Source organism: Oncorhynchus masou, chromosome 17, assembly GCF_036934945.1.
Source record: "Oncorhynchus masou masou isolate Uvic2021 chromosome 17, UVic_Omas_1.1, whole genome shotgun sequence".
In the NCBI taxonomy this organism is placed as follows: domain Eukaryota; kingdom Metazoa; phylum Chordata; class Actinopteri; order Salmoniformes; family Salmonidae; genus Oncorhynchus; species Oncorhynchus masou.
Window position 1 is genome coordinate 1,536,401 of NC_088228.1, and position 25,993 is coordinate 1,562,393.

The 25,993-nt window shown below is 52.6% G+C and overlaps 1 protein-coding gene across 3 annotated transcripts in view; it reads right to left on the reverse strand.

Annotated features, from left to right (window-relative positions):
• The window catches only part of rnf2 (ring finger protein 2), a 64,517-nt gene that overhangs the window by 19,768 nt on the left and 18,756 nt on the right, over positions 1-25,993 (reverse strand). For all 3 annotated transcript variants that reach the window (XM_064992034.1, XM_064992032.1, XM_064992033.1), the window contains exon 3: positions 23,298-23,458. In XM_064992034.1, coding sequence (XP_064848106.1) covers positions 23,298-23,458 — 161 coding nt within the window. The remainder of the gene's footprint in view (positions 1-23,297; positions 23,459-25,993) is intronic.

The window sequence follows — 25,993 nt, forward strand, 5'->3', positions numbered from 1 at the left end:
TTGTGTCAACAGTAGCATGTGGTGGTGTGGTGTCAACAGTAGCATGTGGTGGTGCTGGTGGTGTGTCAACAGTAGAAGGTGGTGGTGGTTCTGGTGGTGTGTCAACAGTAGCATGTGGTGGTGGTGGTGTTGTGTCAACAGTAGCATGTGGTGGTGTCAACAGTAGCATGTGGTGGTGGTGGTGTGGTGTCAACAGTAGCATGTGGTGGTGGTGGTGGTGGTGGTGTGTCAACAGTAGCATGTGGTGGTGGTGGTCTGTCAACAGTAGCAGGTGTTGGTGTTGTGTCAACAGTAGCAGGTGGTGGTGGTGGTGTTGTGTCAACAGTAGCATGTGTTGGTGGTGGTGTTGTGTCAACAGTAGCATGTGGTGGTGGTGGTCTGTCAACAGTAGCATGTGGTGGTGGTGGTCTGTCAACAGTAGCAGGTGGTGGTGTTGTGTCAACAGTAGCAGGTGGTGGTGGTGGTGTTGTGTCAACAGTAGCATGTGGTGGTGGTGTTGTGTCAACAGTAGCATGTGGTGGTGGTGGTCTGTCAACAGTAGCAGGTGGTGGTGTTGTGTCAACAGTAGCAGGTGGTGGTGGTGGTGTTGTGTCAACAGTAGCATGTGGTGGTGGTGATGTTGTGTCAACAGTAGAAGGTGGTGGTGGTGCTGGTGGTGTTGTGTCAACAGTAGCATGTGGTGGTGTCAACAGCAGCATGTGGTGGTGGTGAGGGTGTTGTGTCAACAGTAGCATGTGGTGGTGGTGGTGTGGTGTCAACAGTAGCATGTGGTGGTGGTGGTGTTGTGTCAACAGTAGCAGGTGGTGGTGGTGGTGTTGTGTTAACAGTAGCATGTGGTGGTGGTGGTGGTGTTGTGTCAACAGTAGAAGGTGGTGGAGCTGCTGATGTGTCAACAGTAGCATGTGGTGGTGGTGGTGTTGTGTCAACAGTAGAAGGTGGTGGTGGTGCTGGTGGTGTGTCAACAGTAGCATGTGGTGGTGTTCTGTCAACAGTAGCATGTGGTGGTGGCGCTGTGGTGTCAACAGTAGCAGGTGGTGGTGGTGGTGGTATGTCAACAGTAGCATGTGGTGGTGGTGGTGTTGTGTCAACAGTAGTATGTGGTGGTGGTGGTGTGGTGTCAACAGTAGCAGGTGGTGGTGGTGGTATGTCAACAGTAGCATGTGGTGGTGGTGGTGTTGTGTCAACAGTAGTATGTGGTGGTGGTGGTGTTGTGTCAACAGTAGCATGTGGTGGTATCAACAGCAGCATGTGGTGGTGGTGGTGTGGTGTCAACAGTAGCAGGTGGTGGTGGTGGTGTGGTGTCAACAGTAGCAGGTGGTGGTGGTGGTGGTGCTGTGTCAACAGTAGCATGTGGTGGTGTTGTGTCAACAGTAGCATGTGGTGGTGTGGTGTCAACAGTAGCATGTGGTGGTGCTGGTGGTGTGTCAACAGTAGAAGGTGGTGGTGGTTCTGGTGGTGTGTCAACAGTAGCATGTGGTGGTGGTGGTGTTGTGTCAACAGTAGCATGTGGTGGTGTCAACAGTAGCATGTGGTGGTGGTGGTGTGGTGTCAACAGTAGCATGTGGTGGTGGTGGTGGTGGTGGTGTGTCAACAGTAGCATGTGGTGGTGGTGGTCTGTCAACAGTAGCAGGTGTTGGTGTTGTGTCAACAGTAGCAGGTGGTGGTGGTGGTGTTGTGTCAACAGTAGCATGTGGTGGTGGTGGTGTTGTGTCAACAGTAGCATGTGGTGGTGGTGGTCTGTCAACAGTAGCATGTGGTGGTGGTGGTCTGTCAACAGTAGCAGGTGGTGGTGTTGTGTCAACAGTAGCAGGTGGTGGTGGTGGTGTTGTGTCAACAGTAGCATGTGGTGGTGGTGTTGTGTCAACAGTAGCATGTGGTGGTGGTGGTCTGTCAACAGTAGCAGGTGGTGGTGTTGTGTCAACAGTAGCAGGTGGTGGTGGTGGTGTTGTGTCAACAGTAGCATGTGGTGGTGGTGATGTTGTGTCAACAGTAGCATGTGGTGGTGGTGGTGTTGTGTCAACAGTAGCATGTGTGGTGGTGGTGTTGTGTCAACAGTAGAAGGTGGTGGTGGTGCTGGTGGTGTGTCAACAGTAGCATGTGGTGGTGGTGGTGTTGTGTCAACAGTAGCAGGTGGTGGTGGTGGTGTTGTGTCAACAGTAGCAGGTGGTGGTGGTGGTGTTGTGTCAACAGTAGCATGTGGTGGTGGTGGTGTTGTGTCAACAGTAGCATGTGGTGGTGGTGGTGGTGTTGTGTCAACAGTAGCATGTGGTGGTGGTGTTGTGTCAACAGTAGCATGTGGTGGTGTCAACAGCAGCATGTGGTGGTGGTGGTGGTGTTGTGTCAACAGTAGCATGTGGTGGTGGTGGTGTGGTGTCAACAGTAGCATGTGGTGGTGGTGGTGTTGTGTCAACAGTAGCAGGTGGTGGTGGTGGTGTTGTGTCAACAGTAGCATGTGGTGGTGGTGGTGTTGTGTCAACAGTAGAAGGTAGTGGTGGTGCTGGTGGTGATCACACAAAAGCATGTGGTGGTGGTGGTGTTGTGTCAACAGTAGCATGTGGTGGTGGCGCTGTGGTGTCAACAGTAGCAGATGGTGGTGGTGGTGTTGTGTCAACAGTAGCAGGTGGTGGTGGTGGTATGTCAACAGTAGCATGTGGTGGTGGTGGTGTTGTGTCAACAGTAGTATGTGGTGGTGGTGGTGTTGTGTCAACAGTAGCATGTGGTGGTGTCAACAGCAGCATGTGGTGGTGGTGGTCTTGTGTCAACAGTAGCATGTGGTGGTGGTGGTGTGGTGGTGTCAACAGTAGCAGGTGGTGGTGGTGGTGGTGCTGTGTCAACAGTAGAAGGTGGTGGTGGTGCTGGTGGTGTGTCAACAGTAGCATGTGGTGGTGGTGGTGTTGTGTCAACAGTAGCATGTGGTGGTGTCAACAGTAGCATGTGGTGGTGGTGGTGTGGTGTCAACAGTAGCGTGTGGTGTCAACAGTAGCATGTGGTGGTGGTGGTGGTGGTGGTGGTGTGTCAACAGTAGCATGTGGTGGTGGTGGTGTGTCAACAGTAGCATGGTGGTGGTGGTGGTGTGTCAACAGTAGCAGGTGGTGGTGGTGGTGTTGTGTCAACAGTAGCATGTGGTGGTGGTGGTGGTGTTGTGTCAACAGTAGCATGTGGTGGTGGTGGTGTGGTGTCAACAGTAGCAGGTGGTGGTGGTGTTGTGTCAACAGTAGCATGGTGGTGGTGGTGGTGGTGTGTCAACAGTAGCATGTGGTGGTGGTGGTGTGTCAACAGTAGCATGGTGGTGGTGGTGGTGGTGTGTCAACAGTAGCAGGTGGTGGTGGTGGTGTTGTGTCAACAGTAGCATGTGGTGGTGGTGTTGTGTCAACAGTAGCATGTGGTGGTGGTGGTGTGGTGTCAACAGTAGCAGGTGGTGGTGGTGGTGGTGTTGTGTCAACAGTAGCATGTGGTGGTGTGGTGTCAACAGTAGCATGTGGTAGTGGTGGTGTTGTGTCAACAGTAGAAGCATGTGGTGGTGGTGGTGTTGTGTCAACAGTAGCATGTGGTGGTGGTGGTGTGGTGTCAACAGTAGCAGGTGGTGGTGGTGGTGTGGTGTCAACAGTAGCAGGTGGTGGTGGTGGTGGTGGTGTTGTGTCAACAGTAGCATGTGGTGGTGGTGGTGGTGTTGTGTCAACAGTAGCATGTGGTGGTGTCAACAGCAGCATGTGGTGGTGTCAACAGCAGCATGTGGTGGTGGTGGTGTTGTGCCAACAGTAGCATGTGGTGGTGTCAACAGCAGCATGTGGTGGTGGTGTTGTGTCAACAGTAGCATGTGGTGGTGGTGGTGTGGTGTCAACAGTAGCAGGTGGTGGTGGTGTTGTTGTGTCAACAGTAGCAGGTAGTGGTGGTGGTGGTGGTGTTGTGTCAACAGTAACATGTGGTGGTGGTGGTGGTGTGTCAACAGTAGAAGGTGGTGGTGGTGCTGGTGGTGTGTCAACAGTAGCATGTGGTGGTGGTGGTGTTGTGTCAACAGTAGCATGTGGTGGTGTTGTGTCAACAGTAGCATGTGGTGGTGGTGGTGTTGTGTCAACAGTAGCAGGTAGTGGTGGTGGTGTTGTGTCAACAGTAGCATGTGGTTGTGGTGGTGTTGTGTCAACAGTAGCATGTGGTGGTGTTGGTGTGTCAACAGTAGCAGGTGGTGGTGGTGGTGTTGTGTCAACAGTAGCAGGTAGTGGTGGTGGTGTTGTGTCAACAGTAGCATGTGGTGGTGGTGTTGTGTCAACAGTAGCATGTGGTGGTGGTGTTGTGTCAACAGTAGCATGTGGTGGTGGTGGTCTGTCAACAGTAGCAGGTGGTGGTGGTGGTCTGTCAACAGTAGCAGGTGGTGGTGTTGTGTCAACAGTAGCAGGTGGTGGTGGTGGTGTTGTGTCAACAGTAGCATGTGGTGGTGGTGATGTTGTGTCAACAGTAGAAGGTGGTGGTGGTGCTGGTGGTGTGTCAACAGTAGCATGTGGTGGTGGTGGTGTTGTGTCAACAGTAGCATGTGTGGTGGTGGTGTTGTGTCAACAGTAGAAGGTGGTGGTGGTGCTGGTGGTGTGTCAACAGTAGCATGTGGTGGTGGTGGTGTTGTGTCAACAGTAGCATGTGGTGGTGGTGCTGTGGTGTCAACAGTAGCAGGTGGTGGTGGTGGTGTTGTGTCAACAGTAGCATGTGGTGGTGGTGGTGTTGTGTCAACAGTAGCATGTGGTGGTGGTGGTGGTGTTGTGTCAACAGTAGCATGTGGTGGTGGTGGTGTGGTGTCAACAGTAGCATGTGGTGGTGGTGGTGTTGTGTCAACAGTAGCAGGTGGTGGTGGTGGTGTTGTGTCAACAGTAGCAGGTGGTGGTGGTGGTGTTGTGTCAACAGTAGCATGTGGTGGTGGTGGTGTGGTGTCAACAGTAGCATGTGGTGGTGGTGGTGGTGTTGTGTCAACAGTAGCATGTGGTGGTGGTGGTGTGGTGTCAACAGTAGCATGTGGTGGTGGTGGTGTTGTGTCAACAGTAGCAGGTGGTGGTGGTGGTGTTGTGTCAACAGTAGAAGGTAGTGGTGGTGCTGGTGGTGATCACACAAAAGCATGTGGTGGTGGTGGTGTTGTGTCAACAGTAGCATGTGGTGGTGGCGCTGTGGTGTCAACAGTAGCAGATGGTGGTGGTGGTGTTGTGTCAACAGTAGCAGGTGGTGGTGGTGGTGGTGGTATGTCAACAGTAGCATGTGGTGGTGGTGGTGTTGTGTCAACAGTAGTATGTGGTGGTGGTGGTGTTGTGTCAACAGTAGCATGTGGTGGTGTCAACAGCAGCATGTGGTGGTGGTGGTCTTGTGTCAACAGTAGAATGTGGTGGTGGTGGTGTGGTGGTGTCAACAGTAGCAGGTGGTGGTGGTGGTGGTGCTGTGTCAACAGTAGAAGGTGGTGGTGGTGCTGGTGGTGTGTCAACAGTAGCATGTGGTGGTGGTGGTGTTGTGTCAACAGTAGCATGTGGTGGTGTCAACAGTAGCATGTGGTGGTGGTGGTGTGTCAACAGTAGCAGGTGGTGGTGGTGGTGTTGTGTCAACAGTAGCATGTGGTGGTGGTGGTGGTGTTGTGTCAACAGTAGCATGTGGTGGTAGTGGTGTTGTGTCAACAGTAGCATGTGGTGGTGGTGGTGTGGTGTCAACAGTAGCAGGTGGTGGTGGTGTTGTGTCAACAGTAGCATGTGGTGGTGGTGGTGGTGGTGGTGTGTCAACAGTAGCATGTGGTGGTGGTGGTGTGTCAACAGTAGCATGGTGGTGGTGGTGGTGGTGTGTCAACAGTAGCAGGTGGTGGTGGTGGTGTTGTGTCAACAGTAGCATGTGGTGGTGGTGTTGTGTCAACAGTAGAAGCATGTGGTGGTGGTGGTGTTGTGTCAACAGTAGCATGTGGTGGTGGTGGTGTGGTGTCAACAGTAGCAGGTGGTGGTGGTGGTGTGGTGTCAACAGTAGCAGGTGGTGGTGGTGGTGGTGGTGTTGTGTCAACAGTAGCATGTGGTGGTGGTGGTGGTGTTGTGTCAACAGTAGCATGTGGTGGTGTCAACAGCAGCATGTGGTGGTGTCAACAGCAGCATGTGGTGGTGGTGGTGTTGTGCCAACAGTAGCATGTGGTGGTGTCAACAGCAGCATGTGGTGGTGGTGTTGTGTCAACAGTAGCATGTGGTGGTGGTGGTGTGGTGTCAACAGTAGCATGTGGTGGTAGTGGTGTGGTGTCAACAGTAGCAGGTGGTGGTGGTGGTGGTGTTGTTGTGTCAACAGTAGCAGGTAGTGGTGGTGGTGGTGGTGTTGTGTCAACAGTAGCATGTGGTGGTGGTGGTGGTGTGTCAACAGTAGAAGGTGGTGGTGGTGCTGGTGGTGTGTCAACAGTAACATGTGGTGGTGGTGGTGTTGTGTCAACAGTAGCATGTGGTGGTGTTGTGTCAACAGTAGCATGTGGTGGTGGTGGTGTTGTGTCAACAGTAGCAGGTAGTGGTGGTGGTGTTGTGTCAACAGTAGCATGTGGTTGTGGTGGTGTTGTGTCAACAGTAGCATGTGGTGGTGTTGGTGTGTCAACAGTAGCAGGTGGTGGTGGTGGTGGTGGTGTGTCAACAGTAGCATGTGGTGGTGGTGGTCTGTCAACAGTAGCAGGTGGTGGTGGTGCTGGTGGTGTGTCAACAGTAGCATGTGGTGGTGGTGGTGGTGTTGTGTCAACAGTAGCATGTGGTGGTGGTGGTGGTGTTGTGTCAACAGTAGCATGTGGTGGTGGTGGTGGTGTTGTGTCAACAGTAGCATGTGGTGGTGTTGTGTCAACAGTAGCAGGTAGTGATGGTGGTGTTGTGTCAACAGTAGCATGTGGTGGTGGTGGTGGTGGTGGTGTGTCAACAGTAGCATGTGGTGGTGGTGGTGTGTCAACAGTAGCATGGTGGTGGTGGTGGTGGTGTGTCAACAGTAGCAGGTGGTGGTGGTGGTGTTGTGTCAACAGTAGCATGTGGTGGTGGTGTTGTGTCAACAGTAGCATGTGGTGGTGGTGGTGTGGTGTCAACAGTAGCAGGTGGTGGTGGTGGTGGTGTTGTGTCAACAGTAGCATGTGGTGGTGGTGGTGTGGTGTCAACAGTAGCATGTGGTAGTGGTGGTGTTGTGTCAACAGTAGAAGCATGTGGTGGTGGTGGTGTTGTGTCAACAGTAGCATGTGGTGGTGGTGGTGTGGTGTCAACAGTAGCAGGTGGTGGTGGTGGTGTGGTGTCAACAGTAGCAGGTGGTGGTGGTGGTGGTGGTGTTGTGTCAACAGTAGCATGTGGTGGTGGTGGTGGTGTTGTGTCAACAGTAGCATGTGGTGGTGTCAACAGTAGCATGTGGTGGTGTCAACAGCAGCATGTGGTGGTGGTGTTGTGTCAACAGTAGCATGTGGTGGTGGTGGTGTGGTGTCAACAGTAGCATGTGGTGGTAGTGGTGTGGTGTCAACAGTAGCAGGTGGTGGTGGTGGTGGTGTTGTTGTGTCAACAGTAGCAGGTAGTGGTGGTGGTGGTGGTGTTGTGTCAACAGTAGCATGTGGTGGTGGTGGTGGTGTGTCAACAGTAGAAGGTGGTGGTGGTGCTGGTGGTGTGTCAACAGTAGCATGTGGTGGTGTTGTGTCAACAGTAGCATGTGGTGGTGGTGGTGTTGTGTCAACAGTAGCAGGTAGTGGTGGTGGTGTTGTGTCAACAGTAGCATGTGGTTGTGGTGGTGTTGTGTCAACAGTAGCATGTGGTGGTGTTGGTGTGTCAACAGTAGCAGGTGGTGGTGGTGGTGGTGGTGTGTCAACAGTAGCATGTGGTGGTGGTGGTCTGTCAACAGTAGCAGGTGGTGGTGGTGCTGGTGGTGTGTCAACAGTAGCATGTGGTGGTGGTGGTGGTGTTGTGTCAACAGTAGCATGTGGTGGTGGTGGTGGTGTTGTGTCAACAGTAGCATGTGGTGGTGGTGGTGGTGTTGTGTCAACAGTAGCATGTGGTGGTGTTGTGTCAACAGTAGCAGGTAGTGATGGTGGTGGTGTGTCAACAGTAGCATGTGGTGATGGTGGTGTTGTGTCAACAGTAGCATGTGGTGGTGGTGATGTTGTGTCAACAGTAGAAGGTGGTGGTGGTGCTGGTGGTGTGTCAACAGTAGCATGTGGTGGTGGTGGTGTTGTGTCAACAGTAGCATGTGTGGTGGTGGTGTTGTGTCAACAGTAGAAGGTGGTGGTGGTGCTGGTGGTGTGTCAACAGTAGCATGTGGTGGTGGTGGTGTTGTGTCAACAGTAGCATGTGGTGGTGGTGGTGCTGTGGTGTCAACAGTAGCAGGTGGTGGTGGTGGTGTTGTGTCAACAGTAGCATGTGGTGGTGGTGGTGTTGTGTCAACAGTAGCATGTGGTGGTGGTGGTGGTGTTGTGTCAACAGTAGCATGTGGTGGTGGTGTTGTGTCAACAGTAGCATGTGGTGGTGTCAACAGCAGCATGTGGTGGTGGTGGTGGTGTTGTGTCAACAGTAGCATGTGGTGGTGGTGCTGGTGGTGTGTCAACAGTAGCATGTGGTGGTGGTGGTGTTGTGTCAACAGTAGCATGTGGTGGTGGTGCTGTGGTGTCAACAGTAGCAGGTGGTGGTGGTGGTGTTGTGTCAACAGTAGCATGTGGTGGTGGTGGTGTTGTGTCAACAGTAGCATGTGGTGGTGGTGGTGGTGTTGTGTCAACAGTAGCATGTGGTGGTGGTGGTGTGGTGTCAACAGTAGCATGTGGTGGTGGTGGTGTTGTGTCAACAGTAGCAGGTGGTGGTGGTGGTGTTGTGTCAACAGTAGCAGGTGGTGGTGGTGGTGTTGTGTCAACAGTAGCATGTGGTGGTGGTGGTGTGGTGTCAACAGTAGCATGTGGTGGTGGTGGTGGTGTTGTGTCAACAGTAGCATGTGGTGGTGGTGGTGTGGTGTCAACAGTAGCATGTGGTGGTGGTGGTGTTGTGTCAACAGTAGCAGGTGGTGGTGGTGGTGTTGTGTCAACAGTAGAAGGTAGTGGTGGTGCTGGTGGTGATCACACAAAAGCATGTGGTGGTGGTGGTGTTGTGTCAACAGTAGCATGTGGTGGTGGCGCTGTGGTGTCAACAGTAGCAGATGGTGGTGGTGGTGTTGTGTCAACAGTAGCAGGTGGTGGTGGTGGTGGTGGTATGTCAACAGTAGCATGTGGTGGTGGTGGTGTTGTGTCAACAGTAGTATGTGGTGGTGGTGGTGTTGTGTCAACAGTAGCATGTGGTGGTGTCAACAGCAGCATGTGGTGGTGGTGGTCTTGTGTCAACAGTAGAATGTGGTGGTGGTGGTGTGGTGGTGTCAACAGTAGCAGGTGGTGGTGGTGGTGGTGCTGTGTCAACAGTAGAAGGTGGTGGTGGTGCTGGTGGTGTGTCAACAGTAGCATGTGGTGGTGGTGGTGTTGTGTCAACAGTAGCATGTGGTGGTGTCAACAGTAGCATGTGGTGGTGGTGGTGTGTCAACAGTAGCAGGTGGTGGTGGTGGTGTTGTGTCAACAGTAGCATGTGGTGGTGGTGGTGGTGTTGTGTCAACAGTAGCATGTGGTGGTAGTGGTGTTGTGTCAACAGTAGCATGTGGTGGTGGTGGTGTGGTGTCAACAGTAGCAGGTGGTGGTGGTGTTGTGTCAACAGTAGCATGTGGTGGTGGTGGTGGTGGTGGTGTGTCAACAGTAGCATGTGGTGGTGGTGGTGTGTCAACAGTAGCATGGTGGTGGTGGTGGTGGTGTGTCAACAGTAGCAGGTGGTGGTGGTGGTGTTGTGTCAACAGTAGCATGTGGTGGTGGTGTTGTGTCAACAGTAGAAGCATGTGGTGGTGGTGGTGTTGTGTCAACAGTAGCATGTGGTGGTGGTGGTGTGGTGTCAACAGTAGCAGGTGGTGGTGGTGGTGTGGTGTCAACAGTAGCAGGTGGTGGTGGTGGTGGTGGTGTTGTGTCAACAGTAGCATGTGGTGGTGGTGGTGGTGTTGTGTCAACAGTAGCATGTGGTGGTGTCAACAGCAGCATGTGGTGGTGTCAACAGCAGCATGTGGTGGTGGTGGTGTTGTGCCAACAGTAGCATGTGGTGGTGTCAACAGCAGCATGTGGTGGTGGTGTTGTGTCAACAGTAGCATGTGGTGGTGGTGGTGTGGTGTCAACAGTAGCATGTGGTGGTAGTGGTGTGGTGTCAACAGTAGCAGGTGGTGGTGGTGGTGGTGTTGTTGTGTCAACAGTAGCAGGTAGTGGTGGTGGTGGTGGTGTTGTGTCAACAGTAGCATGTGGTGGTGGTGGTGGTGTGTCAACAGTAGAAGGTGGTGGTGGTGCTGGTGGTGTGTCAACAGTAACATGTGGTGGTGGTGGTGTTGTGTCAACAGTAGCATGTGGTGGTGTTGTGTCAACAGTAGCATGTGGTGGTGGTGGTGTTGTGTCAACAGTAGCAGGTAGTGGTGGTGGTGTTGTGTCAACAGTAGCATGTGGTTGTGGTGGTGTTGTGTCAACAGTAGCATGTGGTGGTGTTGGTGTGTCAACAGTAGCAGGTGGTGGTGGTGGTGGTGGTGTGTCAACAGTAGCATGTGGTGGTGGTGGTCTGTCAACAGTAGCAGGTGGTGGTGGTGCTGGTGGTGTGTCAACAGTAGCATGTGGTGGTGGTGGTGGTGTTGTGTCAACAGTAGCATGTGGTGGTGGTGGTGGTGTTGTGTCAACAGTAGCATGTGGTGGTGGTGGTGGTGTTGTGTCAACAGTAGCATGTGGTGGTGTTGTGTCAACAGTAGCAGGTAGTGATGGTGGTGTTGTGTCAACAGTAGCATGTGGTGGTGGTGGTGGTGGTGGTGTGTCAACAGTAGCATGTGGTGGTGGTGGTGTGTCAACAGTAGCATGGTGGTGGTGGTGGTGGTGTGTCAACAGTAGCAGGTGGTGGTGGTGGTGTTGTGTCAACAGTAGCATGTGGTGGTGGTGTTGTGTCAACAGTAGCATGTGGTGGTGGTGGTGTGGTGTCAACAGTAGCAGGTGGTGGTGGTGGTGGTGTTGTGTCAACAGTAGCATGTGGTGGTGGTGGTGTGGTGTCAACAGTAGCATGTGGTAGTGGTGGTGTTGTGTCAACAGTAGAAGCATGTGGTGGTGGTGGTGTTGTGTCAACAGTAGCATGTGGTGGTGGTGGTGTGGTGTCAACAGTAGCAGGTGGTGGTGGTGGTGTGGTGTCAACAGTAGCAGGTGGTGGTGGTGGTGGTGGTGTTGTGTCAACAGTAGCATGTGGTGGTGGTGGTGGTGTTGTGTCAACAGTAGCATGTGGTGGTGTCAACAGTAGCATGTGGTGGTGTCAACAGCAGCATGTGGTGGTGGTGTTGTGTCAACAGTAGCATGTGGTGGTGGTGGTGTGGTGTCAACAGTAGCATGTGGTGGTAGTGGTGTGGTGTCAACAGTAGCAGGTGGTGGTGGTGGTGGTGTTGTTGTGTCAACAGTAGCAGGTAGTGGTGGTGGTGGTGGTGTTGTGTCAACAGTAGCATGTGGTGGTGGTGGTGGTGTGTCAACAGTAGAAGGTGGTGGTGGTGCTGGTGGTGTGTCAACAGTAGCATGTGGTGGTGTTGTGTCAACAGTAGCATGTGGTGGTGGTGGTGTTGTGTCAACAGTAGCAGGTAGTGGTGGTGGTGTTGTGTCAACAGTAGCATGTGGTTGTGGTGGTGTTGTGTCAACAGTAGCATGTGGTGGTGTTGGTGTGTCAACAGTAGCAGGTGGTGGTGGTGGTGGTGGTGTGTCAACAGTAGCATGTGGTGGTGGTGGTCTGTCAACAGTAGCAGGTGGTGGTGGTGCTGGTGGTGTGTCAACAGTAGCATGTGGTGGTGGTGGTGGTGTTGTGTCAACAGTAGCATGTGGTGGTGGTGGTGGTGTTGTGTCAACAGTAGCATGTGGTGGTGGTGGTGGTGTTGTGTCAACAGTAGCATGTGGTGGTGTTGTGTCAACAGTAGCAGGTAGTGATGGTGGTGGTGTGTCAACAGTAGCATGTGGTGATGGTGGTGTTGTGTCAACAGTAGCATGTGGTGGTGGTGATGTTGTGTCAACAGTAGAAGGTGGTGGTGGTGCTGGTGGTGTGTCAACAGTAGCATGTGGTGGTGGTGGTGTTGTGTCAACAGTAGCATGTGTGGTGGTGGTGTTGTGTCAACAGTAGAAGGTGGTGGTGGTGCTGGTGGTGTGTCAACAGTAGCATGTGGTGGTGGTGGTGTTGTGTCAACAGTAGCATGTGGTGGTGGTGGTGCTGTGGTGTCAACAGTAGCAGGTGGTGGTGGTGGTGTTGTGTCAACAGTAGCATGTGGTGGTGGTGGTGTTGTGTCAACAGTAGCATGTGGTGGTGGTGGTGGTGTTGTGTCAACAGTAGCATGTGGTGGTGGTGTTGTGTCAACAGTAGCATGTGGTGGTGTCAACAGCAGCATGTGGTGGTGGTGGTGGTGTTGTGTCAACAGTAGCATGTGGTGGTGGTGGTGTGGTGTCAACAGTAGCATGTGGTGGTGGTGGTGTTGTGTCAACAGTAGCAGGTGGTGGTGGTGGTGTTGTGTCAACAGTAGCATGTGGTGGTGGTGGTGTTGTGTCAACAGTAGAAGGTAGTGGTGGTGCTGGTGGTGATCACACAAAAGCATGTGGTGGTGGTGGTGTTGTGTCAACAGTAGCATGTGGTGGTGGCGCTGTGGTGTCAACAGTAGCAGATGGTGGTGGTGGTGTTGTGTCAACAGTAGCAGGTGGTGGTGGTGGTGGTATGTCAACAGTAGCATGTGGTGGTGGTGGTGTTGTGTCAACAGTAGTATGTGGTGGTGGTGGTGTTGTGTCAACAGTAGCATGTGGTGGTGTCAACAGCAGCATGTGGTGGTGGTGGTCTTGTGTCAACAGTAGCATGTGGTGGTGGTGGTGTGGTGGTGTCAACAGTAGCAGGTGGTGGTGGTGGTGGTGCTGTGTCAACAGTAGAAGGTGGTGGTGGTGCTGGTGGTGTGTCAACAGTAGCATGTGGTGGTGGTGGTGTTGTGTCAAAAGTAGCATGTGGTGGTGTCAACAGTAGCATGTGGTGGTGGTGGTGGTGGTGGTGTGTCAACAGTAGCATGTGGTGGTGGTGGTGTGTCAACAGTAGCATGGTGGTGGTGGTGGTGTGTCAACAGTAGCAGGTGGTGGTGGTGGTGTTGTGTCAACAGTAGCATGTGGTGGTGGTGGTGGTGTTGTGTCAACAGTAGCATGTGGTGGTGGTGGTGTGGTGTCAACAGTAGCAGGTGGTGGTGGTGGTGGTGTTGTGTCAACAGTAGTATGTGGTGGTGGTGGTGTTGTGTCAACAGTAGCATGTGGTGGTGTCAACAGCAGCATGTGGTGGTGGTGGTCTTGTGTCAACAGTAGCATGTGGTGGTGGTGGTGTGGTGGTGTCAACAGTAGCAGGTGGTGGTGGTGGTGGTGCTGTGTCAACAGTAGAAGGTGGTGGTGGTGCTGGTGGTGTGTCAACAGTAGCATGTGGTGGTGGTGGTGTTGTGTCAAAAGTAGCATGTGGTGGTGTCAACAGTAGCATGTGGTGGTGGTGGTGGTGGTGGTGTGTCAACAGTAGCATGTGGTGGTGGTGGTGTGTCAACAGTAGCATGGTGGTGGTGGTGGTGTGTCAACAGTAGCATGTGGTGGTGGTGGTGTGTTGTGTCAACAGTAGCATGTGGTGGTGGTGGTGGTGTTGTGTCAACAGTAGCATGTGGTGGTGGTGGTGTGGTGTCAACAGTAGCAGGTGGTGGTGGTGGTGGTGTTGTGTCAACAGTAGCATGTGGTGGTGGTGGTGGTGGTGTGTCAACAGTAGCATGTGGTGGTGGTGGTGTGTCAACAGTAGCATGGTGGTGGTGGTGGTGGTGTGTCAACAGTAGCAGGTGGTGGTGGTGGTGTTGTGTCAACAGTAGCATGTGGTGGTGGTGTTGTGTCAACAGTAGCATGTGGTGGTGGTGGTGTGGTGTCAACAGTAGCAGGTGGTGGTGGTGGTGGTGGTGTTGTGTCAACAGTAGCATGTGGTGGTGGTGGTGTGGTGTCAACAGTAGCATGTGGTAGTGGTGGTGTTGTGTCAACAGTAGAAGCATGTGGTGGTGGTGGTGTTGTGTCAACAGTAGCATGTGGTGGTGGTGGTGTGGTGTCAACAGTAGCAGGTGGTGGTGGTGGTGTGGTGTCAACAGTAGCAGGTGGTGGTGGTGGTGGTGGTGGTGTTGTGTCAACAGTAGCATGTGGTGGTGGTGGTGGTGGTGTTGTGTCAACAGTAGCATGTGGTGGTGTCAACAGCAGCATGTGGTGGTGTCAACAGCAGCATGTGGTGGTGGTGGTGTTGTGCCAACAGTAGCATGTGGTGGTGTCAACAGCAGCATGTGGTGGTGGTGTTGTGTCAACAGTAGCATGTGGTGGTGGTGGTGTGGTGTCAACAGTAGCAGGTGGTGGTGGTGGTGGTGTTGTTGTGTCAACAGTAGCAGGTAGTGGTGGTGGTGTTGTGTCAACAGTAGCATGTGGTGGTGGTGGTGGTGTGTCAACAGTAGAAGGTGGTGGTGGTGCTGGTGGTGTGTCAACAGTAGCATGTGGTGGTGGTGGTGTTGTGTCAACAGTAGCATGTGGTGGTGTTGTGTCAACAGTAGCATGTGGTGGTGGTGGTGTTGTGTCAACAGTAGCAGGTAGTGGTGGTGGTGTTGTGTCAACAGTAGCATGTGGTTGTGGTGGTGTTGTGTCAACAGTAGCATGTGGTGGTGTTGGTGTGTCAACAGTAGCAGGTGGTGGTGGTGGTGTTGTGTCAACAGTAGCAGGTAGTGGTGGTGGTGTTGTGTCAACAGTAGCATGTGGTGGTGGTGTTGTGTCAACAGTAGCATGTGGTGGTGGTGTTGTGTCAACAGTAGCATGTGGTGGTGGTGGTCTGTCAACAGTAGCAGGTGGTGGTGTTGTGTCAACAGTAGCAGGTGGTGGTGGTGGTGTTGTGTCAACAGTAGCATGTGGTGGTGGTGATGTTGTGTCAACAGTAGAAGGTGGTGGTGGTGCTGGTGGTGTGTCAACAGTAGCATGTGGTGGTGGTGGTGTTGTGTCAACAGTAGCATGTGTGGTGGTGGTGTTGTGTCAACAGTAGAAGGTGGTGGTGGTGCTGGTGGTGTGTCAACAGTAGCATGTGGTGGTGGTGGTGTTGTGTCAACAGTAGCATGTGGTGGTGGTGCTGTGGTGTCAACAGTAGCAGGTGGTGGTGGTGGTGTTGTGTCAACAGTAGCATGTGGTGGTGGTGGTGTTGTGTCAACAGTAGCATGTGGTGGTGGTGGTGGTGTTGTGTCAACAGTAGCATGTGGTGGTGGTGTTGTGTCAACAGTAGCATGTGGTGGTGTCAACAGCAGCATGTGGTGGTGGTGGTGGTGTTGTGTCAACAGTAGCATGTGGTGGTGGTGGTGTGGTGTCAACAGTAGCATGTGGTGGTGGTGGTGTTGTGTCAACAGTAGCAGGTGGTGGTGGTGGTGTTGTGTCAACAGTAGCATGTGGTGGTGGTGGTGTTGTGTCAACAGTAGAAGGTAGTGGTGGTGCTGGTGGTGATCACACAAAAGCATGTGGTGGTGGTGGTGTTGTGTCAACAGTAGCATGTGGTGGTGGCGCTGTGGTGTCAACAGTAGCAGATGGTGGTGGTGGTGTTGTGTCAACAGTAGCAGGTGGTGGTGGTGGTGGTATGTCAACAGTAGCATGTGGTGGTGGTGGTGTTGTGTCAACAGTAGTATGTGGTGGTGGTGGTGTTGTGTCAACAGTAGCATGTGGTGGTGTCAACAGCAGCATGTGGTGGTGGTGGTCTTGTGTCAACAGTAGCATGTGGTGGTGGTGGTGTGGTGGTGTCAACAGTAGCAGGTGGTGGTGGTGGTGGTGCTGTGTCAACAGTAGAAGGTGGTGGTGGTGCTGGTGGTGTGTCAACAGTAGCATGTGGTGGTGGTGGTGTTGTGTCAACAGTAGCATGTGGTGGTGTCAACAGTAGCATGTGGTGGTGGTGGTGTGGTGTCAACAGTAGCATGTGGTGGTGGTGGTGGTGGTGGTGTGTCAACAGTAGCATGTGGTGGTGGTGGTGTGTCAACAGTAGCATGGTGGTGGTGGTGGTGTGTCAACAGTAGCAGGTGGTGGTGGTGGTGTTGTGTCAACAGTAGCATGTGGTGGTGGTAGTGGTGTTGTGTCAACAGTAGCATGTGGTGGTGGTGGTGTGGTGTCAACAGTAGCAGGTGGTGGTGGTGGTGGTGTTGTGTCAACAGTAGCATGTGGTGGTGGTGGTGGTGGTGTGTCAACAGTAGCATGTGGTGGTGGTGGTGTGTCAACAGTAGCATGGTGGTGGTGGTGGTGGTGTGTCAACAGTAGCAGGTGGTGGTGGTGGTGTTGTGTCAACAGTAGCATGTGGTGGTGGTGTTGTGTCAACAGTAGCATGTGGTGGTGGTGGTGTGGTGTCAACAGTAGCAGGTGGTGGTGGTGGTGGTGGTGTTGTGTCAACAGTAGCATGTGGTGGTGGTGGTGTGGTGTCAACAGTAGCATGTGGTAGTGGTGGTGTTGTGTCAACAGTAGAAGCATGTGGTGGTGGTGGTGTTGTGTCAACAGTAGCATGTGGTGGTGGTGGTGTGGTGTCAACAGTAGCAGGTGGTGGTGGTGGTGTGGTGTCAACAGTAGCAGGTGGTGGTGGTGGTGGTGGTGTTGTGTCAACAGTAGCATGTGGTGGTGGTGGTGGTGTTGTGTCAACAGTAGCATGTGGTGGTGTCAACAGCAGCATGTGGTGGTGTCAACAGCAGCATGTGGTGGTGGTGGTGTTGTGCCAACAGTAGCATGTGGTGGTGTCAACAGCAGCATGTGGTGGTGGTGTTGTGTCAACAGTAGCATGTGGTGGTGGTGGTGTGGTGTCAACAGTAGCAGGTGGTGGTGGTGGTGGTGTTGTTGTGTCAACAGTAGCAGGTAGTGGTGGTGGTGGTGGTGTTGTGTCAACAGTAGCATGTGGTGGTGGTGGTGGTGTGTCAACAGTAGAAGGTGGTGGTGGTGCTGGTGGTGTGTCAACAGTAGCATGTGGTGGTGGTGGTGTTGTGTCAACAGTAGCATGTGGTGGTGTTGTGTCAACAGTAGCATGTGGTGGTGGTGGTGTTGTGTCAACAGTAGCAGGTAGTGGTGGTGGTGTTGTGTCAACAGTAGCATGTGGTTGTGGTGGTGTTGTGTCAACAGTAGCATGTGGTGGTGTTGGTGTGTCAACAGTAGCAGGTGGTGGTGGTGGTGTTGTGTCAACAGTAGCAGGTAGTGGTGGTGGTGTTGTGTCAACAGTAGCATGTGGTGGTGGTGTTGTGTCAACAGTAGCATGTGGTGGTGGTGTTGTGTCAACAGTAGCATGTGGTGGTGGTGGTCTGTCAACAGTAGCAGGTGGTGGTGTTGTGTCAACAGTAGCATGTGGTGGTGGTGATGTTGTGTCAACAGTAGAAGGTGGTGGTGGTGCTGGTGGTGTGTCAACAGTAGCATGTGGTGGTGGTGGTGTTGTGTCAACAGTAGCATGTGTGGTGGTGGTGTTGTGTCAACAGTAGAAGGTGGTGGTGGTGCTGGTGGTGTGTCAACAGTAGCATGTGGTGGTGGTGGTGTTGTGTCAACAGTAGCATGTGGTGGTGGTGCTGTGGTGTCAACAGTAGCAGGTGGTGGTGGTGGTGTTGTGTCAACAGTAGCATGTGGTGGTGGTGGTGTTGTGTCAACAGTAGCATGTGGTGGTGGTGGTGGTGTTGTGTCAACAGTAGCATGTGGTGGTGGTGTTGTGTCAACAGTAGCATGTGGTGGTGGTGTTGTGTCAACAGTAGCATGTGGTGGTGGTGGTGTGGTGTCAACAGTAGCATGTGGTGGTGGTGGTGTTGTGTCAACAGTAGCAGGTGGTGGTGGTGGTGTTGTGTCAACAGTAGCAGGTGGTGGTGGTGGTGTTGTGTCAACAGTAGCATGTGGTGGTGGTGGTGTGGTGTCAACAGTAGCATGTGGTGGTGGTGGTGGTGTTGTGTCAACAGTAGCATGTGGTGGTGGTGGTGTGGTGTCAACAGTAGCATGTGGTGGTGGTGGTGTTGTGTCAACAGTAGCAGGTGGTGGTGGTGGTGTTGTGTCAACAGTAGAAGGTAGTGGTGGTGCTGGTGGTGATCACACAAAAGCATGTGGTGGTGGTGGTGTTGTGTCAACAGTAGCATGTGGTGGTGGCGCTGTGGTGTCAACAGTAGCAGATGGTGGTGGTGGTGTTGTGTCAACAGTAGCAGGTGGTGGTGGTGGTGGTGGTATGTCAACAGTAGCAGGTGGTGGTGGTGGTGTTGTGTCAACAGTAGTATGTGGTGGTGGTGGTGTTGTGTCAACAGTAGCATGTGGTGGTGTCAACAGCAGCATGTGGTGGTGGTGGTCTTGTGTCAACAGTAGAATGTGGTGGTGGTGGTGTGGTGGTGTCAACAGTAGCAGGTGGTGGTGGTGGTGGTGCTGTGTCAACAGTAGAAGGTGGTGGTGGTGCTGGTGGTGTGTCAACAGTAGCATGTGGTGGTGGTGGTGTTGTGTCAACAGTAGCATGTGGTGGTGTCAACAGTAGCATGTGGTGGTGGTGGTGTGGTGTCAACAGTAGCATGTGGTGGTGGTGGTGGTGTGTCAACAGTAGCATGTGGTGGTGGTGGTGTGTCAACAGTAGCATGGTGGTGGTGTGTCAACAGTAGCAGGTGGTGGTGGTGGTGTTGTGTCAACAGTAGCATGTGGTGGTGGTGGTGGTGTTGTGTCAACAGTAGCATGTGGTGGTGGTGGTGTTGTGTCAACAGTAGCAGGTGGTGGTGGTGTTGTGTCAACAGTAGCATGTGGTGGTGGTGGTGGTGGTGGTGGTGGTGGTGTGTCAACAGTAGCATGTGGTGGTGGTGGTGTGTCAACAGTAGCATGGTGGTGGTGGTGGTGGTGTGTCAACAGTAGCAGGTGGTGGTGGTGGTGGTGTGTCAACAGTAGCAGGTGGTGGTGGTGGTGTTGTGTCAACAGTAGCATGTGGTGGTGGTGTTGTGTCAACAGTAGCATGTGGTGGTGTGGTGTCAACAGTAGCAGGTGGTGGTGGTGGTGTGTCAACAGTAGCATGTGGTGGTGGTGGTGTGGTGTCAACAGTAGCATGTGGTAGTGGTGGTGTTGTGTCAACAGTAGAAGCATGTGGTGGTGGTGGTGTTGTGTCAACAGTAGCATGTGGTGGTGGTGGTGTGGTGTCAACAGTAGCAGGTGGTGGTGGTGGTGTGGTGTCAACAGTAGCAGGTGGTGGTGGTGGTGGTGGTGTTGTGTCAACAGTAGCATGTGGTGGTGGTGGTGGTGTTGTGTCAACAGTAGCATGTGGTGGTGTCAACAGCAGCATGTGGTGGTGTCAACAGCAGCATGTGGTGGTGGTGGTGTTGTGCCAACAGTAGCATGTGGTGGTGTCAACAGCAGCATGTGGTGGTGGTGTTGTGTCAACAGTAGCATGTGGTGGTGGTGGTGTGGTGTCAACAGTAGCATGTGGTGGTAGTGGTGTGGTGTCAACAGTAGCAGGTGGTGGTGGTGGTGGTGTTGTTGTGTCAACAGTAGCAGGTAGTGGTGGTGGTGGTGGTGTTGTGTCAACAGTAGCATGTGGTGGTGGTGTGTCAACAGTAGAAGGTGGTGGTGGTGCTGGTGGTGTGTCAACAGTAGCATGTGGTGGTGGTGGTGTTGTGTCAACAGTAGCATGTGGTGGTGTTGTGTCAACAGTAGCATGTGGTGGTGGTGGTGTTGTGTCAACAGTAGCAGGTAGTGGTGGTGGTGTTGTGTCAACAGTAGCATGTGGTTGTGGTGGTGTTGTGTCAACAGTAGCATGTGGTGGTGTTGGTGTGTCAACAGTAGCAGGTGGTGGTGGTGGTGGTGGTGTGTCAACAGTAGCATGTGGTGGTGGTGGTCTGTCAACAGTAGCAGGTGGTGGTGGTGCTGGTGGTGTGTCAACAGTAGCATGTGGTGGTGGTGGTGGTGTTGTGTCAACAGTAGCATGTGGTGGTGGTGGTGGTGTTGTGTCAACAGTAGCATGTGGTGGTGGTGTTGTGTCAACAGTAGCATGTGGTGGTGTTGTGTCAACAGTAGCATGTGGTGGTGGTGGTGGTGGTGTGTCAACAGTAGCATGTGGTGGTGGTGGTGTGTCAACAGTAGCATGGTGGTGGTGGTGGTGGTGTGTCAACAGTAGCAGGTGGTGGTGGTGGTGTTGTGTCAACAGTAGCAGGTGGTGGTGGTGGTGTTGTGTCAACAGTAGCATGTGGTGGTGGTGGTGTGTCAACAGTAGCATGTGGTGGTGGTGGTGTGGTGTCAACAGTAGCAGGTGGTGGTGGTGGTGGTGTTGTGTCAACAGTAGCATGTGGTGGTGGTGGTGTGGTGTCAACAGTAGCATGTGGTAGTGGTGGTGTTGTGTCAACAGTAGAAGCATGTGGTGGTGGTGGTGTGGTGTCAACAGTAGCATGTGGTGGTGGTGGTGTGGTGTCAACAGTAGCAGGTGGTGGTGGTGGTGTGGTGTCAACAGTAGCAGGTGGTGGTGGTGGTGGTGGTGTTGTGTCAACAGTAGCATGTGGTGGTGGTGGTGGTGTTGTGTCAACAGTAGCATGTGGTGGTGTCAACAGCAGCATGTGGTGGTGGTGGTGTTGTGCCAACAGTAGCATGTGGTGGTGTCAACAGCAGCATGTGGTGGTGGTGTTGTGTCAACAGTAGCATGTGGTGGTGGTGGTGTGGTGTCAACAGTAGCATGTGGTGGTAGTGGTGTGGTGTCAACAGTAGCAGGTGGTGGTGGTGTTGTTGTGTCAACAGTAGCAGGTAGTGGTGGTGGTGGTGGTGTTGTGTCAACAGTAGCATGTGGTGGTGGTGGTGGTGTGTCAACAGTAGAAGGTGGTGGTGGTGCTGGTGGTGTGTCAACAGTAGCATGTGGTGGTGGTGGTGTTGTGTCAACAGTAGCATGTGGTGGTGTTGTGTCAACAGTAGCATGTGGTGGTGGTGGTGTTGTGTCAACAGTAGCAGGTAGTGGTGGTGGTGTTGTGTCAACAGTAGCATGTGGTTGTGGTGGTGTTGTGTCAACAGTAGCATGTGGTGGTGTTGGTGTGTCAACAGTAGCAGGTGGTGGTGGTGGTGGTGGTGTGTCAACAGTAGCATGTGGTGGTGGTGGTGGTGGTCTGTCAACAGTAGCAGGTGGTGGTGGTGCTGGTGGTGTGTCAACAGTAGCATGTGGTGGTGGTGGTGGTGTTGTGTCAACAGTAGCATGTGGTGGTGGTGGTGGTGTTGTGTCAACAGTAGCATGTGGTGGTGGTGGTGGTGTTGTGTCAACAGTAGCATGTGGTGGTGTTGTGTCAACAGTAGCAGGTAGTGATGGTGGTGGTGTGTCAACAGTAGCATGTGGTGATGGTGGTGTTGTGTCAACAGTAGCATGTGGTGTTGGTGGTGGTGTTGTGTCAACAGTAGCATGTGGTGGTGGTGGTGTGGTGTCAACAGTAGCATGTGGTGGTGGTGGTGTGGTGTCAACAGTAGCAGGTGGTGGTGGTGGTGGTGTTGTGTCAACAGTAGAAGGTGGTGGTGGTGGTGCTGGTGGTGTGTCAACAGTAGCATGTGGTGGTGGTGCTGTGGTGTCAACAGTAGCAGGTGGTGGTGGTGGTGTTGTGTCAACAGTAGCATGTGGTGGTGGTGTTGTGTCAACAGTAGCATGTGGTGGTGGTGCTGTGGTGTCAACAGTAGCAGGTGGTGGTGGTGGTGTTGTGTCAACAGTAGCAGGTGGTGGTGGTGGTGGTGGTGTTGTGTCAACAGTAGCATGTGGTGGTGGTGGTGTTGTGTCAACAGTAGCATGTGGTGGTGGTGGTGGTGTTGTGTCAACAGTAGCATGTGGTGGTGTCAACAGCAGCATGTGGTGGTGGTGTTGTGTCAACAGTAGCATGTGGTGGTGGTGGTGTGGTGTCAACAGTAGCATGTGGTGGTGGTGGTGTGGTGTCAACAGTAGCAGGTGGTGGTGGTGGTGTGTCAACAGTAGCATGGTGGTGGTGGTGGTGGTGTGTCAACAGTAGCATGTGGTGGTGGTGTGTCAACAGTAGCATGGTGGTTTATACTCAAACTAAGGAAGGCAGTTGAGTTGAGGGGTGGACGACACAACATAATCATAACATACACTGATCTGAGGGCGGTGATGATGGGTAGGTGTGGTAACTTTAGGGTAGGTTAGGGTAGGGGTACATACCCTGATCGGAGGGCGGTGATGATGGGTAGGGTAGGTTACTTTAGGGTAGGTTAGGGTAGGGATACATACCCTGATCGGAGGGCGGTGATGATGGGTAGGGTAGGTTACTTTAAGTTAGGTTAGGGTAGGGGTACATACCCTGATCGGAGGGCGGTGATGATGGGTAGGGTAGGTTACTTTAAGGTAGGTTAGGGTAGGGGTACATACCCTGATCGGAGGGCGGTGATGATGGGTAGGGTAGGTTACTTTAGGGTAGGTTAGGGTAGGGGTACATACCCTGATCGGAGGGCGGTGATGATGGGTAGGGTAGGTTACTTTAAGGTAGGTTAGGGTAGGGGTACATACCCTGATCGGAGGGCGGTGATGACGGGTAGGGTAGGTTACTTTAAGGTAGGTTAGGGTAGGGGTACATACCCTGATCGGAGGGCGGTGATGATGGGTAGGGTAGGTTACTTTAGGGTAGGTTAGGGTAGGGGTACATACCCTGATCGGAGGGCGGTGATGATGGGTAGGGTAGGTTACTTTAAGGTAGGTTAGGGTAGGGGTACATACCCTGATCGGAGGGCGGTGATGATGGGTAGGGTAGGTTACTTTAAGGTAGGTTAGGGTAGGGGTACATACCCTGATCGGAGGGCGGTGATGATGGGTAGGGCAGGTTACTTTAAGGTAGGTTAGGGTAGGGGTACATACCCTGATCGGAGGGCGGTGATGATGGGTAGGGTAGGTTACTTTAAGGTAGGTTAGGGTAGGGATACATACCCTGATCGGAGGGCGGTGATGATGGGTAGGGTAGGTTACTTTAAGGTAGGTTAGGGTAGGGGTACATACCCTGATCGGAGGGCGGTGATGACGGGTAGGGTAGGTTACTTTAAGGTAGGTTAGGGTAGGGGTACATACCCTGATCGGAGGGCGGTGATGACGGGTAGGGTAGGTTACTTTAGGGTAGGTTAGGGTAGGGGTACATACCCTGATCGGAGGGCGGTGATGATGGGTAGGGCAGGTTACTTTAAGGTAGGTTAGGGTAGGGGTACATACCCTGATCGGAGGGCGGTGATGATGGGTAGGGTAGGTTACTTTAAGGTAGGTTAGGGTAGGGGTACATACCCTGATCGGAGGGCGGTGATGATGCAGTCGGCACAGAAGCGGTGCAGACATTCCTTGGTTGTCATGGTGTTCTTCAGCATGTCCAGACAGATGGGACACATCAGCTCACTGTGGAGGCTCCTGGGGGACACGGCTATCTCCAGCCCATCTGTGATGGCCTCCTACAGGGAACAAACAGACCATGACCCTCCTACAGAAGACAAACAGACCATGACCCTCCTACAGGGAACAAACAGACCATGGCCCTCCTACAGGGAACAAACAGACCATGACCCTGCAACAGGGAACATAGAGACCACAACCCTGCTACAGGGAACAAACAGACCACGACCCTCCTACAGGGAACAAACAGACCACGACCCTCCTACAGGGAACAAACAGACCACGACCCTCCTACAGGGAACAAACAGACCACGACCCTGCTACAGGGAACAAACAGACCACGACCCTGCAACAGGGAACAAACAGACCACGACCCTCCTACAGGGAACAAACAGACCACGACCCTGCTACAGGGAACATAGAGACCACGACCCTCCTACAGGGAACAAACAGACCACGACCCTGCTACAGGGACCAAACAGACCACGACCCTCCTACAGGGAACAAACAGACCACGACCCTGCAACAGGGAACATAGAGACCACGACCCTGCTACAGGGAACAAACAGACCACGACCCTGCTACAGGGAACAAACAGACCACGACCCTGCTACAGGGAACAAACAGACCACGACCCTGCTACAGGGAACAAACAGACCACGACCCTGCTACAGGGAACATAGAGACCACGACCCTCCTACAGGGAACATAGAGACCACGACCCTGCTACAGGGAACAAACAGACCACGACCCTGCTACAGGGAACATAGAGACCACGACCCTGCTACAGGGAACAAACAGACCATGACCCTCCTACAGGGAACATAGAGACCATGACCCTGCTACAGGGAACATAGAGACCACGACCCTGCTACAGGGAACAAACAGACCATGACCCTGCTACAGGGAACAAACAGACCATGACCCTGCTACAGGGAACAAACAGACCACGACCATACATGTTAGACCGTATTACCTCGCTACCGCTGATTAGACCGTATTACTGCTGATTAGACCGTATTACCTCCCTACTGCTGATTAGACCGTATTACCTCCCTACTGCTGATTAGACCGTATTACCTCCCTACTGCTGATTAGACTGTATTACCTCCCTACTGCTGATTAGACCGTATTACCTCCCTACTGCTGATTAGACCGTATTACTGCTGATTAGACCGTATTACTGCTGATTAGACCGTATTACCGCTGATTAGACCGTATTACTGCTGATTAGACCGTATTACCTCCCTACCGCTGATTAGACCGTATTACTGCTGATTAGACCGTATTACCTCCCTACTGCTGATTAGACCGTATTACCTCCCTACCGCTGATTAGACCGTATTACCTCCCTACCGCTGATTAGACCGTATTACCTCCCTACCGCTGATTAGACCGTATTACCTCCCTACTGCTGATTAGACCGTATTACTGCTGATTAGACCGTATTACCTCCCTACTGCTGATTAGACCGTATTACTGCTGATTAGACCGTATTACTGCTGATTAGACCGTATTACTGCTGATTAGACCGTATTACTGCTGATTAGACCGTATTACTGCTGATTAGACCGTATTACTGCTGATTAGACCGTATTACTGCTGATTAGACCGTATTACCTCCCTACCGCTGATTAGACCGTATTACCTCCCTACTGCTGATTAGACCGTATTACTGCTGATTAGACCGTATTACTGCTGATTAGACCGTATTACCTCCCTACTGCTGATTAGACCGTATTACCTCCCTACCGCTGATTAGACCGTATTACTGCTGATTAGACCGTATTACCTCCCTACTGCTGATTAGACCGTATTACTGCTGATTAGACCGTATTACTGCTGATTAGACCGTATTACTGCTGATTAGACCGTATTACCTCCCTACCGCTGATTAGACCGTATTACCTCCCTACCGCTGATTAGACCGTATTACCTCCCTACTGCTGATTAGACCGTATTACCTCCCTACTGCTGATTAGACAGTATTACCGCTGATTAGACCGTATTACCTCCCTACTGCTGATTAGACCGTATTACCTCCCTACCGCTGATTAGACCGTATTACCTCCCTACTGCTGATTAGACCGTATAACCTCCCTACCGCTGATTAGACCATCTTACCTCCCTACTGCTGATTAGACCGTATTACCTCCCTACTGCTGATTAGACCATCTTACCTCCCTACTGCTGATTAGACCGTATTACTGCTGATTAGACCGTATTACCTCCCTACTGCTGATTAGACCGTATTACCTCCCTACTGCTGATTAGACCGTATTACCTCCCTACTGCTGATTAGACCGTATTACCTCCCTACTGCTGATTAGACCGTATTACCTCCCTACTGCTGATTAGACCGTATTACCTCCCTACTGCTGATTAGACTGCTGATTAGACCGTATTACCTCCCTACTGCTGTTTAGACCGTATTACCACCCTACTGCTGATTAGACCGTATTACCTCCCTATTGCTGATTAGACCGTATTACCTCCCTACTGCTGATTAGACCGTATTACCTCCCTACTGCTGATTAGACCGTATTACCTCCCTACTGCTGATTAGACTGTATTACCTCCCTACTGCTGATTAG